The 17,986-nt window shown below is 37.4% G+C and overlaps 1 protein-coding gene across 2 annotated transcripts in view; it reads left to right on the forward strand.

Annotated features, from left to right (window-relative positions):
• The window catches only part of PRIM2 (DNA primase subunit 2), a 315,402-nt gene that overhangs the window by 283,363 nt on the left and 14,053 nt on the right, over positions 1–17,986 (forward strand). For both annotated transcript variants that reach the window (XM_063666291.1, XM_054492444.2), the window contains one exon: positions 17,608–17,676. In XM_063666291.1, the coding sequence (XP_063522361.1) occupies positions 17,608–17,676 (69 nt within the window). The remainder of the gene's footprint in view (positions 1–17,607; positions 17,677–17,986) is intronic.

Consider the following 17,986-nt stretch of genomic DNA (forward strand, 5'->3'; position numbering starts at 1 on the left):
CTTATTGGCACCTCAGCTTTTTCTCCTTAAAATATTGGTGTATGTTGGCAGGGCGCGGTGGCTCACACCTATAATCCCAGCACTTTGGGAGGCCGAGGTGGGCGGATCACAAGGTCAGGATATCGAGACCATCCTGGCTAACACGATGAAACCCCATCTCTACTAATAATACAAAAAATTAGCCAGGCGTGCTAGCGGGCCCCTGTAGTCCCAGCTACTTGGGAGGCTGAGGCAGGAGAATGGTGTGAACCTGGGAGGCGGAGCTTGCAGTGCGCGGAGATCGCGCCACTGCACTCCAGCCTGGGCAACAGAGCGAGAGTCTGTCTCAAATATAGATATATATAGATATATCTATATATCTATATATCTATATATATCTGTGTGTGTACATTTTAATCTCAATACTTTCATTAATTTCTTTTCAAAATTGGCAGTGAGTTAAAAAATCCTTTCAATGTTTTGTTAGTTTGGGTATCGTATCCATCTATCAATAGTTTCTGCCTAAGTTAGATGTCTGAAGTTTCTAATTATTCTAAAAACACTTTTGTTTTTAGCTTTTATTTTCCACTTCAGCTTTTCCTTTAAAAACCTGCAATTTTATGATAGAAATATTTATATTTTGAGATACAGAAATTTTAGAGCTGGGTGCGGTGGCTCATGCCTGAATCCCAGCACTTTGGGAAGCCAAGGCCTGTAGGTTGCTTGAGCCCGGAGCTCGAGACCAGCCTGGGTAACATGGCAAAACCCAGTCTCTACAAGAAAAATACAAAAATTAGTCAGGCGTGGAGGCATGTGCCTATAGTGTCAGCTATGCAGGAGGCTGAGGTGGGAGGATTGCTGGATTGCTTGAGCCCATGGGGATTGAGTGAACCATGATCATGCCACTGCACTCCAGCCCGGGCCACAGAGTGAGACCCTGTCTCAAAAAAAAAAAAAAAAAAAGAGAAGAGAATATATGTTCAAAATATTGACAGTAAAAGCTCTCATTGGTAATGGTTTGTTTCTCAGAAGAAGTAAGTTTTTTCTATTGTGGAAAGATGCACATGAAATTTTCAAATTGTACTTTGTTTCATGGGCTTATAACGGTGTGCTATGTCCTATTTTAATAGAAAAATTGGGGCTGGCCACAGTGGCTCACACCTGTGATCCCAGCACTTTGGAAGGCCGAGGTGAGAGGATTGCTTGAAGCCAGGAGTTGGAGACCACCCTGGGCAACATAGGTAGACCCTGCCTTTAAAAAAGTAATAAAAATAACAGTTGTGGTGGTGCACACCTGTAGTTCTAGCTGTTTGGGAGGCTGAAGCAGGAAGCTTGCTTGAGCCTAGTAATTGTTACAGTGAGCTATAATTGTGCCACTGTACTCCATCCTGGAAGACACAGCAAGACTCCATCTCTCCAAAAATTAGCAAACAATAAATACATAAAGTTTATAGGAAAACTGTCTCTTTGTTATACTGAATCATTTGTGGCATATCTTTAAATTCTCACAGAGCTTAATAAATAAACAATAATTGCTGCCTACAGACTAATCTAAAAGTGGTAGTTCATTGTAATATATGCCACAATGAAGTTAACATCTTTTATTGTAATCTCTGAATGCTATTACTCCTTAATAGTTTTTCTTTCTTATTATGTAGTAATGAGGGGTGTGCTTGATCTGTCTCTGGAAATAGAACAATTTGAAGCCACGGTAGTTTGTTTTGTTTTTGGCCTGCTTGTGCAAAGCATTGTGATGGAGGCTTTACACAAATAAACTGTATCTCGTTTGATTCCTACCACTACATTATCCTTATTTTACAGATGAGAAAGCTGAGGTTTGGAGAAGGCAAGAAACTGCTCAGAACCATAGAAGTAATATAAGATCAGGCCAGAATTCATACCTATGCCTGACAGTGAAGCTGAAGTTTCTTACGATACATTGTTCTGATTCTCTGTAGTATTTTTCTATTTTAAATCCAGTTGAAATTCTTTTTGGTTTCTTCTTTCATGGAAAGCCATCACTGTGAAGTGAATGGTAATTCTTATGTACCTAAACTTAAGAAAATGTATAACGCATTTTTGAAACACTGACAAATTGAAATAAAGATGAGAATAATTCAGAAAATGTAAATTATATATGGTAACAGATTTTCAAAAGATCTGTTTGCTTTTTTTATTGAGGTGAAAGTCACATAACATACAAATAACTATTTTAAAGTTTACAATTCAATGCATTTAGTACATTCACAATATTTTACAGCTACTATTTCTATCAAGTTCCAAACCTTTTCATCACCCCCAAAGAAAACCTCATACCTATTAAACAGTCACTTCCTGCCGCCCCTAGAAACCAATAATCTGCTTTCTATCTCTATGGATTTACCTATTCTGAACATTTCGTAAAATAGCATCATACACTGTCTGGCTTACTTCATATAGCATGTTTACAAGGTTCATTTGTGTTTTGTTCTTTCTAATGGCTGAATAATACTCCATTGTATGTATGTACCACATTTTGTTTATTCATTCGTCCTTTGATGGACACTGGGTTGTTTCCACCAACTGGGTGACTTTAAAAATTTATCTCACAGTTTTGGAAGCCAGCAGTCAAGGTGTTGGCAGGTTAGTTCCTTCTGAGAGCTGTGAGGGAGAACCTGTTCCCACGTTTTTCCCAGCTTCTGGTGGTTTGTTGGCAATCTTTGACTTGTAGATGCATCACTCCAAACTCTATCTTTATTTTCACATGGCTTCCTCCCTGTATGTCTTCTCACCATCTTTGCTCTGTGCATTCTTTGTCTAGTTTCCTCTTTTTAGGAGGACACCAGTAATATTGGATTAGGGCTTACCTTAATGACCTCATTTTGATTACCTCTGTAAATACCCTATTTCCAAATAAGATCACATTTTTAGGTAGTGGGAGTTAGGACTTCAACATATCTTTATTTGAGGGACACAATTCATTTCATAACACCATCCTTTTAAGTATGCAGTGATATCTCATTGTGGTTTTGATTTGCATTTTTCTAATGACTAATGATGTTGAGCATCTTTTTATATACTTTTTGGCCATTTGTACATCTTCTTTGAAGAAATGTCTATCCAATTCCTTTGTCTGTTTTTGAATTGGGTTGTCTTTTTGTTGAGTTTAAGAGTTCTTAATATATTTTGGATACAAGACTCTTATCAGATAGATACATAATTTGCAAATATGTTCTCCTGTAGGTTTTCTTGTCAACAACTTCTTAATGTCTATTGGTGGACAAAAGATTTTAATTTTGATGAAGTTTGTTTTCTTTTGTTACTTGTGCTTTTAGTGTCATAATTATCTACAGTCAAATTGAAGGTTGTGAATATTGACATCTATGGCTTTGTATGAAAGTTTTATAGCTCTAGCTTTTATATTTAGGTCATTGATCCCTTTTGAGTTAATTTTTGTAGATAGTATGATGTAGGGGTTTATCTTCATTCTTTTGCTTGTGAATATCCAGTTTTCTAACACTATTTCTTGAAGAGACAATTTCCCCATTGATGGTCTTGCACCCTTGTCAAAACTCAATTGGACATAGATGTATGGGATAATTTCTGAAATCTCAATTTCTACTGTATTGGTCTATATGTCTGCCTTATGCCAGCCAGTACCACACTGTTTTGATTTCTGTACCTTGTATTGAGTTTTGAAATCAGGAAGCATGGAATCTTCCAATTTTGTTCTTTTTCAATATTATTTTGGCTATCTGGAGCTCCTTGCAATTCCATATGAATTTGAGGATCAACATTTTTATTTCTGCAAAAACAGCCATTAGAACTTTGATAGGGATTGCATTGAATCTGTAGATTGTATATAAAGAGGGATCATGGCAGATGGGAGGCAGGACTAGATTGCAGCTCCAGACAGAGCAGCATGTAGAGGCTTAAATTGTGAATTTTAGCTCCAGATCAACTGCAAGAACAAACCACCAATCCTGAGAGGACCCTCAGACTCTCGGAAGGAAGCAGACTGCTCCTGCAGGACCCGGGAGACACCCCAAATACTCTGGGAGGTGAAAGCCTCGGGCAAGTTTTCAAGCCCGCCTTCCACCTGGAAACAGATCTGGGGCTGTTGTAGGGGGTATGGTGGGAGTGAGACCAGCCCTTCAGTTTGCATGGGAGCTGGGTGAGGCCTGTGACTGTTGGCTTTCCCCGACTTCCTTGACAACCTGCATGACTCAGCAGAGGCAGCCATAATCCTCCTAGGTGCACAACTCCAGTGACCTGGGAATCTCACCCCGTCCCCCACAGCAGCCGCAGCAAGACCCACCCAAGGGGAGTCTGAGCTCAGACACGCCTAGCCCTGCCCCCACCTGACAGTCCTTCCCTACCCACCCAGGTAGCATAAGACAAAGGACGTATAATCTTGGGAATTCTAGGGCCCCACCCACTGCCGATCCCTCTGCACTTCTACTGCTGATGCTCTCTGGAAAGCGCCACCTCTTGGCAGGAGGCCAACCAGCACAAAAATAGAGCATTAAGTCACCAAAACTAAGAACCCTCATGGAGTTCATTGCACTTTCTGCCGCCTCCAATGGGGAACAGGCACTGGTATCTGTGGTTGAGAGACCCATAGACAGTTCACATCACAGGACTGTGCAGAAACCCCTAGTACTAGCATGGTGCCAGGTAGACTCACTGGATGGTTAAACCCAGAAGAGAGACAACAATCATTGCAGTTCGGCTCACAGAAAGCCACAACCACAGGAAAAGGGGAGAATACTACATCAAGGGAACGCCCTGTGCACTAGAATCTGAACAACAGCATTCAGCCCCAGACCTTCCCTCTGACAGAGCCTACCCAAATGTGATGGAACCAGAAAACCAAACCTAGTAATATGACAGAACAAGGCTCATCAACACCCCCTAAAAATCATACTAGTTCACCAGCAATAGATCAAACCAAGAAGAAATCCCTGATATAACTGAAAAGGAATTCAGTAGGTTAGTTATTAAGCTAATCAGGGAGAACCAGGGAAAGGCAAAGCCCAATGCAAGGAAATTCAAAAAATGACACAGGGAGTGAAGAGAGAAATACTCAATGAAATAGATAGCTAAAAGAAAAAACAATACAAAATTCAGGAAACTTTGGATACACTTTTAGAAATGCAAAATGCTCTGGAAAGTCTCAGCAATAGAATTGAACAAGTAGAAGAAAGAAATTCAGTGCTTGAAGACAAGGTGTTGGAATTAACCCAATCCAACAAAGACAGAGAAAAAAGAATAAGAAAATATGAACAAAGCCTCTAAGAAGTTTGGGATTACGTTAAACTACCAAACCTAAGAATAATCGGTATTCCTGAGGAAGAAGACAATTCTAAAAGCTTGGAAAACATATTTGGGGGAATAATTGAGGAAAACTTCCCCAGCTTTGTTAGAGACCTAGACATGCAAATATAAGAAGCACAGGGCCAGGCGCGGTGGCTCACACCTGTAATCCCAGCACTTTGGGAGGCTGAAGCAGGCAGATCATGAGGTCAGGAGATCGAGACCTTTCTGGCTAACACAGTGAAATCCCATCTCTACTAAAAATGCAAAAAATTAGCTGGGCGTGGTGGCACACGCCTGTAGTCCCAGCTACTTAGGAGGCTGAGGCAGGAGAATCGCTTGAACCTGGGAGGCTGAGGTTGCAGTGAGCCGAGATCATGCCACTGCACTCCAACTTGGGTGACAGAGTGAGACTCCCTCTCAAAAAAAAGGACAAAGAACACCCAAGAAATTCATTACAAAAAGATCTTCGCCTAGGCACATTGTCACCAGGTTATCCAAAGTTAAGATGAAGGAACGACTCTTAAGAGCTGTGAGACAGAAGCACTAGGTAACCTATAAAGGAAAACCTAACAGATTAACAACAGATTTCTCAGCAGAAACCCTACAAGCTAGAAGGGATTAGGGCCCTATCTACAGCCTCCTCAAACAAAACAAACATCAGCCAAGAATTTTGTATCCAGTGAAACTAAGCACCACATATGAAGGAAAGATACAGTCGTTTTCAGACAAACAAATGCTGAGAGAATTCGCCATTACTAAGCTACCACTAGAAGAACTGCTAAAAGGAGCTCTAAATCTTGAAACAAATCCAGGAAACACATCAAAACAGAATATCTTTAAAGCATAAATCTCACAGGACCTGTAAAATAAAAATACAAGTTAAAAAACAAAAAATCAAAGTATGCAGGCAACCAAGAGCATGATGAATGCAAAGGTACCTCACATTTCAATACTAACATTGAATGTAAATGGCCTAAATGCTCCATTTAAAAGGTACAGAACTGCAGAATGCATAAGAACTCACCAACCAACAATCTGCTGCCTTCAGGAGACTAACCTAACACATAAGGACTCACATAAACTTAAAGTAAAGGTGTGGAAAAAGGCATTTCATGCAAATGGACACCGAAAGCAAGTAGGGGTAGCTGTTCTTATATCAGACGAAGCAAACTTTAAAGCAACAGCATTACAGACAGGAGCTGCCATGTCAGGCATTTTGCTCATTGCTTTCAATGATGTCATGTCTTTTTTATCCCTCAGTTTCTCCATTAGTACCTTCTTTTGCATTAAAATTTTTTTTGGTAGTGTACTTAGTCTGTTTTGTGCTGCTATAACAGGATACCACAGACCAGCTAATTTATAAATGAAAGAAATTTATTTCTCACAGTTATAGAGGCTGAGAAGTCCGAGGTTGAGGAGGCTATTTCTGATCTGATGCAGACTTTCTTGTTCAGTCTTCACATTGCAGAAGGACAAGAACACAAGCTAGCCAAATGCCACCTGAAGCTGCTGCTGCTTTTTTTCTTTGTAAGGGCCTTAGTTCTATTAATGAGGAATGAGCCCTCATGGCCTCATCATGTCTTAAAGGTTCCACCTCTTAATACTAGCAGATTTGCAGCACCTGAACTTTGGAGGGGACACATTCAGACCATAGTACCATAGAACCATTTTTATTCCCATCACTTTTTTTTTGGTGTATTTTTTCCCATTACTTTCTTAGTGGTTATCCTGGGGACTATAACCTTTTATATGTATAACAATTTTTAATATCAACTTAGCATCTATTATATACAAAAACTCCACTTCTATATAGCTCTGTCCCTCCCCCTTATATTGTCGTCACAAATTACATCTTCATACATTGTGTGCCCATTAACTTATAATTACTGTTTTATGCATCTGTCTTTTAAATCATTTGAGAAAAAAGAAGAGTTACAAATCAAAAACACAATAATACTGGATTTTTAATACCTATATAGTTACCTTAGCTTGTGTTCATTCTTTTTGAATGGCTTTGAGTTACTTTGTAGTGATCTTCTCTTTTTGCCTGAAGGATTTACGCTAGCATTTCTTGTTGGGCATGCCGGTCTACTAACAACAGACTCCCTCAGCATTTGTTTATTTGGGAATCTCTTACTTTTTCCTTATGAATCTTGGATGACAGTTTTTTTTTTTCTTTTTTCTTTTTTGAGATGGAGTCTTACTCTGTCGCCCAGGCTGGGGTGCCGTGGCATGATCTCGGCTCACTGCAACCTCTGCCTCCTGGGTTCAAGCAATTCTCCTGCCTAAGCCTCCCAAGTAGCTGGGATTACAGCCAGTTTGTGTTAGCTCCAGTATACCACTGGCTGTAGCAAAATGTACACCAAGTTTCACAGAGTTATAATAGTATCGAAAAAAAGCATTACGAAATATCTCAGTAATATTTTTATATTGATTACATTTTGAAATGACAATATTTTAGATGTATTGCTTTGAATAAAATATATTACTGAAAGTAATTGCTTATTTTTACTGTTTTAATTGTGGTTATAGAAAATCTAAAATTACAGATATGTCATATTTCTGTTGAGAGCACTGCTTTTAAGTATTGAGCACTTGAGAATGTTGAGTATTCGAGTGATTAGGTTCTGTTTCTACAGTGTATTTTAATGTTTGCTTCTGCTGTACAATTGTGTTAGACCTATTACAACCAATACTTACTTTTACATGTTGGCCCATAAGTAAGTATACATAAGGCTATTCATTTTTCAAGATTTTGATTGAAATGATACATTATTTACAAATGTATTTCTACACTAATGTTTTTAAAACTCTCTTTTTATTTCTGATTTTAGTTTTTTTAATAGAGGAAGGAAATGTGTTTTAGAATTTTCACTGAACTATTAATGATTTTTAAAACAAATCTAATTGGTGCTTCTAAGAAACTTAAGAGTGAATTAAAACCATGAAATATGAAAAAATGTATGCTCTTATTGCTTCTTGAGAGGTTGGTTAACCTCTGTTTTTCACAGTCAAAAATTCTCAAGAAGTTAGTGACCATATTAAATCTGAAACTGGCAAATGCCTTTTAATGGAGAAATCTTTCAAAAGGGACAATTTAAAAGACTTAAAAGTAACTCTTTGTCAAGAAGATTTTATGACAAAGATAAATTTCAATGACTCTTTACTTAATGTTCCTATAAATCTGAGCTACCTAAAAACTCCTATGATTTTCTTAGGTAAGGGGGACTTACCAGTGGATGATAGTATTCAGTCTGTCAATTACTTTATGGAAAGTAACTGCTTTTAAGGGCAGCTTTTGTATCTATTTCATCTTCAGGAGTATCTCTTCTGATTTTTGAGAACAGTAGTTTGATTACTGCACTTAGCTTTTGTTAGTGTTGTAGTTGAAAATGTGTAATGTTCTTGGTAAAACTCAGAACTGCATTAAGGAAAAGATGGGAAGTTGAGCATTAGAATTGGTGTCACCAGGCCATGGTTATACTTTTGGCTTTATTACTTGATTTCTGTGTATATCCTTCCTTTCTTATAGACTGAAGATAAATGGTTGCTTGAAGATTTAATGTTCAAGGTGGTTCAAAGAAAAATCACTTTGAAAGTCAAGTAACATATGTCATTGTTAGCTAAGCCTATTAAAACTTATATTCATTAAAATTGCATTCAAATGGAAAACATCCTTACTCTGTTTATATAGTTACACATCTTTCTATATTTATTATGTATTCATTACATGAAAAATTACTAATACCTATGGAAGAATTTTATTCAGTCACATATGATACTGTCACTTAGGATATTTTTGTAAAGTCAAACCTAACTACCTATAGTCATAAAACTATTGTAACTTAACTCTATTTCTTGATCAGTTTTATAGAGTATACTCCCAGAGGCATCCTGGCTTCTTTTGAAGAAGCAAGCTTAAGGTACCCAGAAAGTTAAGTAAATTCATTTCATAAAGCAAGTAGTTTAGATTTTTAGACTGGGTAGCTTTAAGTCATTTCATTCTTCTTGGTGGTGTTTACCATCAATTTGCAATGTATTTCTTGTTAAAGTTTCTATCTCTGAATTTATATGATTATTTTTACTTCTTAATTCTTAAGTGACAGATTTTAACATTAGCTTCTGTTTTCAATAGCGTATCCAGGAGATACGATACATCTTTTAATAAGCATAATCTAAAGTAATTATTAAATCAGTACACGATACATCTTTTAATAAGCATAATCTTCTAAAGTAATTATAAAATCAGTATAAATATCTTTCATTATTTTCATAAAGATCATAGAGCATAGTGATTCTGAAGTGGCTTGCTTTTATATTAGGCCAAAAAATAGAATACTCAAAGCACAGTAATAATTAGTAACTGAACCATGGAACTGAGGTTTGACAATACGTTTCTCCGTATCTCTAAGCAGGCTTTACATGTGTCTTCTTGTTTGTCCTCCCTTCCCCCTCATTATCTTTCCTCTCTTCTTCCTTCTCTTTCCTTCCCTCCTTGCTTTCTAAGTTTACTTAGTTGTTAATGTTCCCTAAGAGCTTAAATCCTTTAATCCAAAATGTTGGTATTAATGTGCACTAAGAAAATCAGTATTTTGGGTAGCAGTTTAAATTGCTTCTCAACAATCCTTTTATTGGTACCTAACTTCAATAGAGTATGATAAGTGCTTTAATAATTAACTGTTATAAAGTATGCTAAATGCTTTTATAAAAATATATTCAAAGTGTCAGAGGGGAAAGATCTTCTGTTGAAGAGGGAGATGCTTCATATAGGAAATGACATTTTAAGTGGGTTTGAAAGTTGAGTAGGAGTTTCCCCTGTGCCTGATGTAAGGCGGATTAGGCAAAAGGAGCAGCATTCATTCAACATCAACAAATAATAATTGCGTGATGATTGTATTCCATTTACTGTTCAAGACATTGGGAATATAATGATGACTAAAACTAGTGAGACTTCTACCTTCATGGAGCTGATATTCCAGTGGGGGAGACAGACTGTATTAGTCTGTTTTCATGCTGCTGATAAAGACATGCCCAGGACTTGGTACTTTATAAAGAAAAAAGGATTAATGGACTCACAGTTCCCATGTGGCGTAGGAGGCCTCACAATCATGGTGGAAGGAGGTGAGAGGCACGTCTTACATAGCAGCAGACAAGAGAGAGAATGAGATCCAAGTGAAAGGGGTTTCCCCTACAAAACCATCATCAGATCTCCTGAGACTTACTCACTACCACGAGAACAGTATGGGGGAAACCGCCCACATGATTCAGTTATCTCCCACCAGGTCCCTCCCATGACATGTGGGAATTACGGGAGCTACAGTTCAAGATGAGATTTGGGTGAGGATAGAGCCAAACCATATATCGCAGGTAAACAAGTAAGTGTAGTGAAATAAAACTATGGCAGGATAAGAGAGAAGAATGAGACTTGTGGAGGTGACTCTATTAATTTAAATGAGGTTGTTTGGTGTGTTTTGAGGAACCCTAGTCCTGAGAGATCTATGAAAAATGGATTCTGGGGACAAATTAGTTTGAGAAACGTTACCCTATTAAGTTCTGCCATAAAGAAACTTAGGTAATTGTGGATTAAAGCCAGTTAAACAAGTTATTAGACAAGAAAACCCCCAATCATCACTAGGATTTTGTGAGCTAAAGTTCCAAAGAGCACACTGTAGGAGAAGCTGGACCAGAGTATGAGGATCCAGTGGCCAGGTAGGACAGGGTAGGAGCCTTTGAATCATGATGAAAAGTTTGTGCCCCAGCCATGCCAGGATTAGATTTGGCTTTTAGAAAAGGTACTCTGGTGGCAATGTGGCAGCTATCTTGAGTGAAGAAAGTATAAATCAAGAAGCTTTCCAATAAAAAAGAAAATGATGAAGGCTTCAAAAATGGAGAGAAAAGGGTAGATTTTAATGACATTTAGAGGTAGAATTGACTCGGATAACTTTGTTTATAGATAATAAAGGGTCAGAAAAATTCTTGACATATAATGTTTTAAAGAAATGAAAGTACGTCTTCAAGAGAGGGAAACTTGGCCTGATCTTCCAGTAAGTGAAGGTCATGGCAAGGCAGCAGCAGGCTAAGCTGTGCTGAGTGTGTGAGAAATGGGAGCAAAGTTGTATGTTCAAAAATGTGCAAGACTTGGCATCTCCACCACATTTTTCTTTCACCTTTGAAATATGGGAAGGTTAGAAATGGAGTGGAAAAATATCAGCCTAGTCTAGTTTTGAAAGGTGGAGTTTTTTTAGGAAGAGGCAAGCTTGTTATCACTTTTAAATAAGACAAAACATTACCTTGAATTAGATTAGCCACATATCTAATTGGTGAGTGCAGCATACCTAGCTGTACAGCGCTCTGCTCACCAAAGCCAAAGATGGGCAGGTGGCTGCATTCTGCTGCCAGGTAATCATCTGAACCTCGTTGGCAGGCATTGAAGCAAAAGAGAGAGGAATTTGCAGCTGGCTGGAAATATTAAGAGTATTGGCAAGAGGGAAGGAAGTGTCGCTCAAAGTTATAAAATGTTATGTGTGTATAAAAAAAAGAGAGTTCTATTTTTGTATATGTATGTGTTATAAATAGACATACCTATAGTATTTCCCACCAGTGTTCTGTATCATCTATGTTCCATCACTGATTAAATCAGAAAAGTATCACCTTATTTGCTTTTTGCTCCTCAACTGCAAGGATGTCTTTGGTGAGGTACTTTACCAGAATTCTCTTACAGAAAAGAAAAAAAATCAGTAATTCATCTTGAGGATGAAATAGTAGATGAAGTATAATTAATGCTTTTGGCAAACTTAGCAAATACAAATATGAACTTTTTGTGAAGATGAAAACTGCATTGCTTTTTTTTTTGTTTTTTTTTTTTTAAGATAGGGTCTCATTCTGTCACCCAGGCTGGAGTGCAGTGGCATGGTCAGGACTCACTGCAGCCTCGACCTCCCCGACTCAAGTGAACCTCCCGCCTCAGCCCCCCAAGTAGCTGGGACTACAGGCATGTGCCACCATGCCTGGCTAATTTTTTGTATTTTTATTAGAGACAGGGTTTCTCCGTGTTGCCTAGGCTGGTCTTGAACTCCTGGACTTAAGCAATCCACCTGCCCTGGCCTCCCAAAGTGCTGGGATTACAGGTGTGAGCCACCACACCCAGCCTATTTTTAAAAACTGTAATATTCTTACTGGTGGACTTTATTCAACTGATAGGGAATAGTTAAAAATAAAGAGAGGCCAGGCATGGTGGCTCACACCTCTAATCCTAGCACTTTTGGAGACCGAGGCTGGTGGGTTGCTTGAGGCCAGGAGTTTAAGAACAGTCTGGCCAACATGGCAAAACCCCATCTCTATTAAAAATTCAAAAATTAGCTGGGTGTCATGGTGCGCATCTGTAATCCTGGCTACTTGAGAGCTGAGGCCGGAGAATCACTTGAACCCGGGAGGTGGAGGTTGTAGTGAGCCGAGATTGCGCCACTGCCCTCCAGCCTGGGTGACAGAGTGAGACTCTGTCTCAAAAAAAAAAAAAGTTTAAAAATATATAGAGTTTAAAAATACGAATTACCAAAATATTGTAGTTTGATGTCACTACTACTCACTTTTTCTTTCTTTGTTTTGTTTTTTTTTTGAGACGGAGTCTTGCTCTGTCACCCAGGCTGGAGTGTAGTGTTGCAATCTCGGCTCACTGTAACCTCCACATGCCGGGTTCAAGCAATTCTCCTGCCTCAGCCTCCCGAGTAGCTGGGATTACAGACACTCACCACCATGCCCAGCTAATTTTTGCATTTTTAGTAGACATGATGGGGTTTCACCATGTTGGCCAGGCTGGTCTTGAACTCCTGACCTCGTGATCCGCTTGCCTTGGACTCCCAAAGTGCTGGGATTACAGGCGTGAGCCACCGTGCCCATCTACTACTCACTTTTTCTTAGCCTTTTAATTACCGATGAACTAGATTAGAACAGTAAGTGGATTGTTACACTTGACATTTTGTACTTTATCTGGAAATACTGGCATTAAAAACTAAGTCATACTGCCATTTGTATAATATTCTTAGATCTTTATAGGAGTTTTTTCTTCAAATAAAAATTGTGTTTTTAAATGTCTTTGATATGATTGTTCAAAATGTTTGATATTTTTCTAAAACAGAATTAGGAATCTTCTGGCCCCAGCATCAGAATGGACCCTTGATTTGGTTTCCTCTGACCTTTGGAAAACTGTTCTTTGGTATTATTGCAATATGCAAGAGGACCTCATAAAGTGCTCTGGTTCTTTCAGAATGGAACATGAAAACTGGAGAGTTAGTGTCAATGCTCATTGAAACATCTTTTATGAGCTGTGGGTTAGACTTTGATGCTTACAAGCCACATAAATAGCAAGCCATGGACTCCATTTACTTATCCCATTTCTCTGGCTTTCCACATTTTTCTTCCTATTCTTGTTTTTTTGTCTCTTCATTATATTTCTTCCTCTTGATGGGTTTCCACCTCTATGTAGTATGTGTTTTCCTGACCTATTCTATTTCTGACCCTCACTCTGGGCAGTCCTGGCCTGCCATCTTGGGAAGCTGTCTTTTTAGGAGCCAAGACTAGCTTGCGAGGATGGAGGTCTGGGCTTTCAGAAGCTATGCTGCAGAAACAAACACAGGCAAAAAGTATTCTTGCCTAACAACATCTTCATTACTTTGTGGAGTATTTTAGTTTTTTCTTAATATGTTTTAAAAAATTTTTGTTTTAGATTCAGGGGGGCACATGTGCAGGTTTATTATATGGGTATATTGCATGATGCTGAGGCTTGGGCTTCTAATAATCCCATTGCCCAAGTAGTGAACATAGTATCTGATAGGTAGTTTTTCAACCCTTGTCTCCCTCCCCCCAGTTTTAGAATCCCCAGTGTTTATTGTTGCCTTTTTTGCGTCCGTGTATAACCAATGTTTAGCTCCCACTTTAAGTGAGAACATGTGGTATTTGATTTTTTTCTGCATTAACTTGCTTAGGATAATGGCCTTCAGCTGCATCTGTGTTGCCATAAAGGACATGATTTTGTTCTTTTTTGTGGCTGCATAGTACTCCATGGTGTATAAGTATCTTGTGGAAATTTGACCCTAAATTCTGTTTCACACAGTGTACCTTAGGCATCTGTTCTTGGATTTTGGTGTTTGCCAGGTTTGTAATTTTGATCCTATATCATAAGCTGAATTTTAGTGTCTTGGTCATACCTTAATGCTTCATTTCCTTCACCTGATTTTTAGTTTGTATTTCCTGCCTTGGAGTCATCCAACCCCCTCAGCAAGTTGTATTAGTATCAACATCAAAATAGAGTTACCTGCAGAATATCTTAATACCGTGCTTAGTGGTGATGTTCATATTGGAAAAATTTAACAAAACAAAGTGCAGAAGAAGTCTCAGGTTGCACTCCATATACAAATACTAGAACATCAGAATCACTTGGGAAGATTTTGAAGTCAGCAAAGTGTGCATCTAAGAAGTCCTAACTCTAAGAGACATGAGGTATTGTACTCCTGTTTCTACACAAAAAATATCTGTTTGTTAATCATATTGTTTTAGTGGCCACTACGTGATATTTTGGGTATTTTACATTTATTTTATATGATAGGTTTGTTTTTCATATTGGCATTTTCCCGAGTTTTAGAACTAGTTATTTAGGAAATCAGTTGGCAAGGGAAGGGGTTGAGTGGTATCTCATGCATTATTTTAAGACATTGGAGGACAGGTTCCTCTTGAGTATTTTCATGCAGAACATCTGATTTTAGAAATATTTTATAGCCATTAAGTGGGAAATGCTCCTTGTCTCCAAATCTGACCACTTATCATCTCCACTGATATTGCCACCCTGGTCCATGGATCTACCATCTATTCCCTGAATTCCTGTAATGATCTCCCTGTTTCTACCTCTGTCCTTTCCAATCTGTTCCTAGCACAGCAGGCAAAAATGAACCCTCTGGAAATGTCAGTTCACTTTAGTCCTGCACATAGAATATTGTATTAGCTCCCCATTTTACTCAGAGAAAAAGTCAAACTTCATTCCTTGGTCCATCTTTTCTTTTCCTATGTCTCTGTAATATAGATCATAATCTGAAATGAGACTATATATTCATTAGTTGGATTTTTTGAAGTAATGTTTTATGTTTTCTACCTTAATTTTAAAAGCATGTAAGTTATCTTCCTTTAAAAGAAAGATTATTAATTTGTATGTGATTTTTAAAATTCTTTCTGCGGTTAATGGCCCTCACCCTCAGGAGACAGATACTCCAATTTTAATATATTTCCTCATTTCTGAAATGAAGATAAAAGTATCTACCAATAATACTTGTTTACCTCAAAAACCTCTATTGCCTTTTTTTCTCATCACACCTTTACTTATTTACAGAAACCTTCATTTATCTGAAATATGCTGGGACATGATTAAAGTTCTTTAAGCTATCCTGATCATAGTTGAATGGCTTGTTTATAGATTTGCAAGCAGATTTTAAATAAAAATTCATCCTAATAAGATAAAACAAAAATAAAAGTAAATTATTTTTGTTAAGGAAGAGTCCTCTCTGCAAGTGGGGTCAGGTCAGGGGAAGATTGTAGTATGATTAATTTAAATTTTTTTATGGACCCTAAAAATTGAACCTAAAATTTGCAATACATCTGTTTTTCCTCACATTCTGTGGCTTTTATGTCAGTTTTCTTTAGTAAGTTTTTTACACGTATGGATTACCCAACTAAATTTTTTATTAATATGATTTATTATTTCTTCATAGCATGTTTCCCAAACATATACATACTAGATTGTATGTATGTATATCATGTTACATATTTCCTTTTTATATGGTTGAGCTTTTTTATTTCTGTGAATCCATTTCCTCTTCAGGTAATTTATGGGATCATCTAAAGCTTAAATTTATGTTTGAAGTCTTCTCCAAAATTCTAATTCAGATATTAATATATTATTATAGATGTTTGTCAGTAATTATTTGCAAGTTTATCTCATCACAATTTGAAAATCTGTGTGAAGAGCATCAGACAACATGAACTCAGTGTTAGCATTACTTGGAAAACTTGCAGAATAAATTTAAAAATGAAGAAAGTCTCATTTTAAATTGATTTTTCATATTTTGCTCTAATAAATCAAGAAAAGTAGACAGGCCAGATAGGCAGACTGGCAGAAACCTGGCCTTTGTGGTTGGCTGGCATTTACACAGGTCTTTCGTATATGATTTAATAAAAGGTGACATGAAATTCAGAAATGTAATCTATAAGACAATCAGAGAAAAACAATTTTTGAAGCACATTCTTGCCAGTATTGTATAATGCCTGTTCTGTAACTGTAATTTTTTTGTGTATCTGTCAAATGACATTAAGCTATATTCAATAATGAGGATAGCAAGAATTTGAGACCCCATGTTCATTTCTTTTTGTGACAGGAAGGTCAGCCTTTTAAAAAATAAAAAAGGAATAGAAATTAGCATTTCTCCACAATTATGTTTCCATTCATTTGAGGTTATCTCTTAATTCCAGCATTTTACTGCGTTTGATAAATAGGCCAAATATGTGTTTTATTTATCTGAGGGCTTGGGGGAGGCAATGAAACTTTACAAATTTCAACTGGCATTGCAGTCTGCTGATAAGGATGAGAGTTTGCACCGCTCTGAAGAGATTACATGAAGTAGAATTGGAAAGCAAATTGTATTTACAAAAGATAGGATGATGTCCCTAATAGGTGTTCAGAATAGACTATTCACTCTCATATTCTGCTGAGCTTTGCTAGAAATAACTTCATTTCAAAAACGACAAATCTGACTGAAGGTAAAAGCATTCCCTCTTCACAGATACTTGTCCAAAAGGGTTTACATTAAATTTTCCTGATGGGCACACAGCAGTATTTTATGCTGTATCTGTATAAACCATTAATGTGGAAAATAAATATCTAAATAGTATACTTGATTGCTTCATGCACCAACCATTAGATTACTAGATTTCTATCTACAGTTTTGGGAGAGATGTTGCAATATGATGTTCTGACAATAACTGTCAAAGTCATCATACCAGGATCCATTTTCATCTTGTTGTTGAGGTAAAGTTATGAAAATGCACAGTTGGTAGGTCAGATAGATCACTATCTCTTGTCATCTGTGGTTTAATGCTGACCTAAACCACTACTGTATAATGTCAGAATTATCACAGTGTCCAGGCTGCAGAAGTACAACATGCTACACGATTTATTGCATTTCCTGTCTGGAATGAAGATTATGAAAAGGCCAACAACTGTGAGCTACAGTGGTTTAGAAGAAAACTTAATTTCTAATTTTTATTTCTCTTTTTCCTCATTCATTTTAGATTTTGGATTTAGTAAAGGGGACACATTACCAGGTAGCCTGTCAAAAATACTTTGAGATGATACACAATGTAAGTATTTTTTTTAACTTTATATCCTAATTATTTGTCTTTTGTTATTGTGTCACATTCAGGGTTTTTAGTTGCAGCAATGGAAACCACTTTAGCTATTTTCAGCAGAAAAGGGGATTGCATGGTATTTTAAGTAACTTATAGCATTTATTGAACGACCAGACAACTAAACTTGGTTGCTGCAGAACCAGGAATATTTTGTAACTAGGAGAAGCTACATCATGAGAAAATCTTTACTACAGCTGTCACCCACCACTCCATATCTAGGGATGAGACCAAGGGTCAATAAAGAGCCAGAGTGTAAAAATTT

Source organism: Pongo pygmaeus, chromosome 5 (genome assembly GCF_028885625.2).
Source record: "Pongo pygmaeus isolate AG05252 chromosome 5, NHGRI_mPonPyg2-v2.0_pri, whole genome shotgun sequence".
Classification (NCBI taxonomy): domain Eukaryota; kingdom Metazoa; phylum Chordata; class Mammalia; order Primates; family Hominidae; genus Pongo; species Pongo pygmaeus.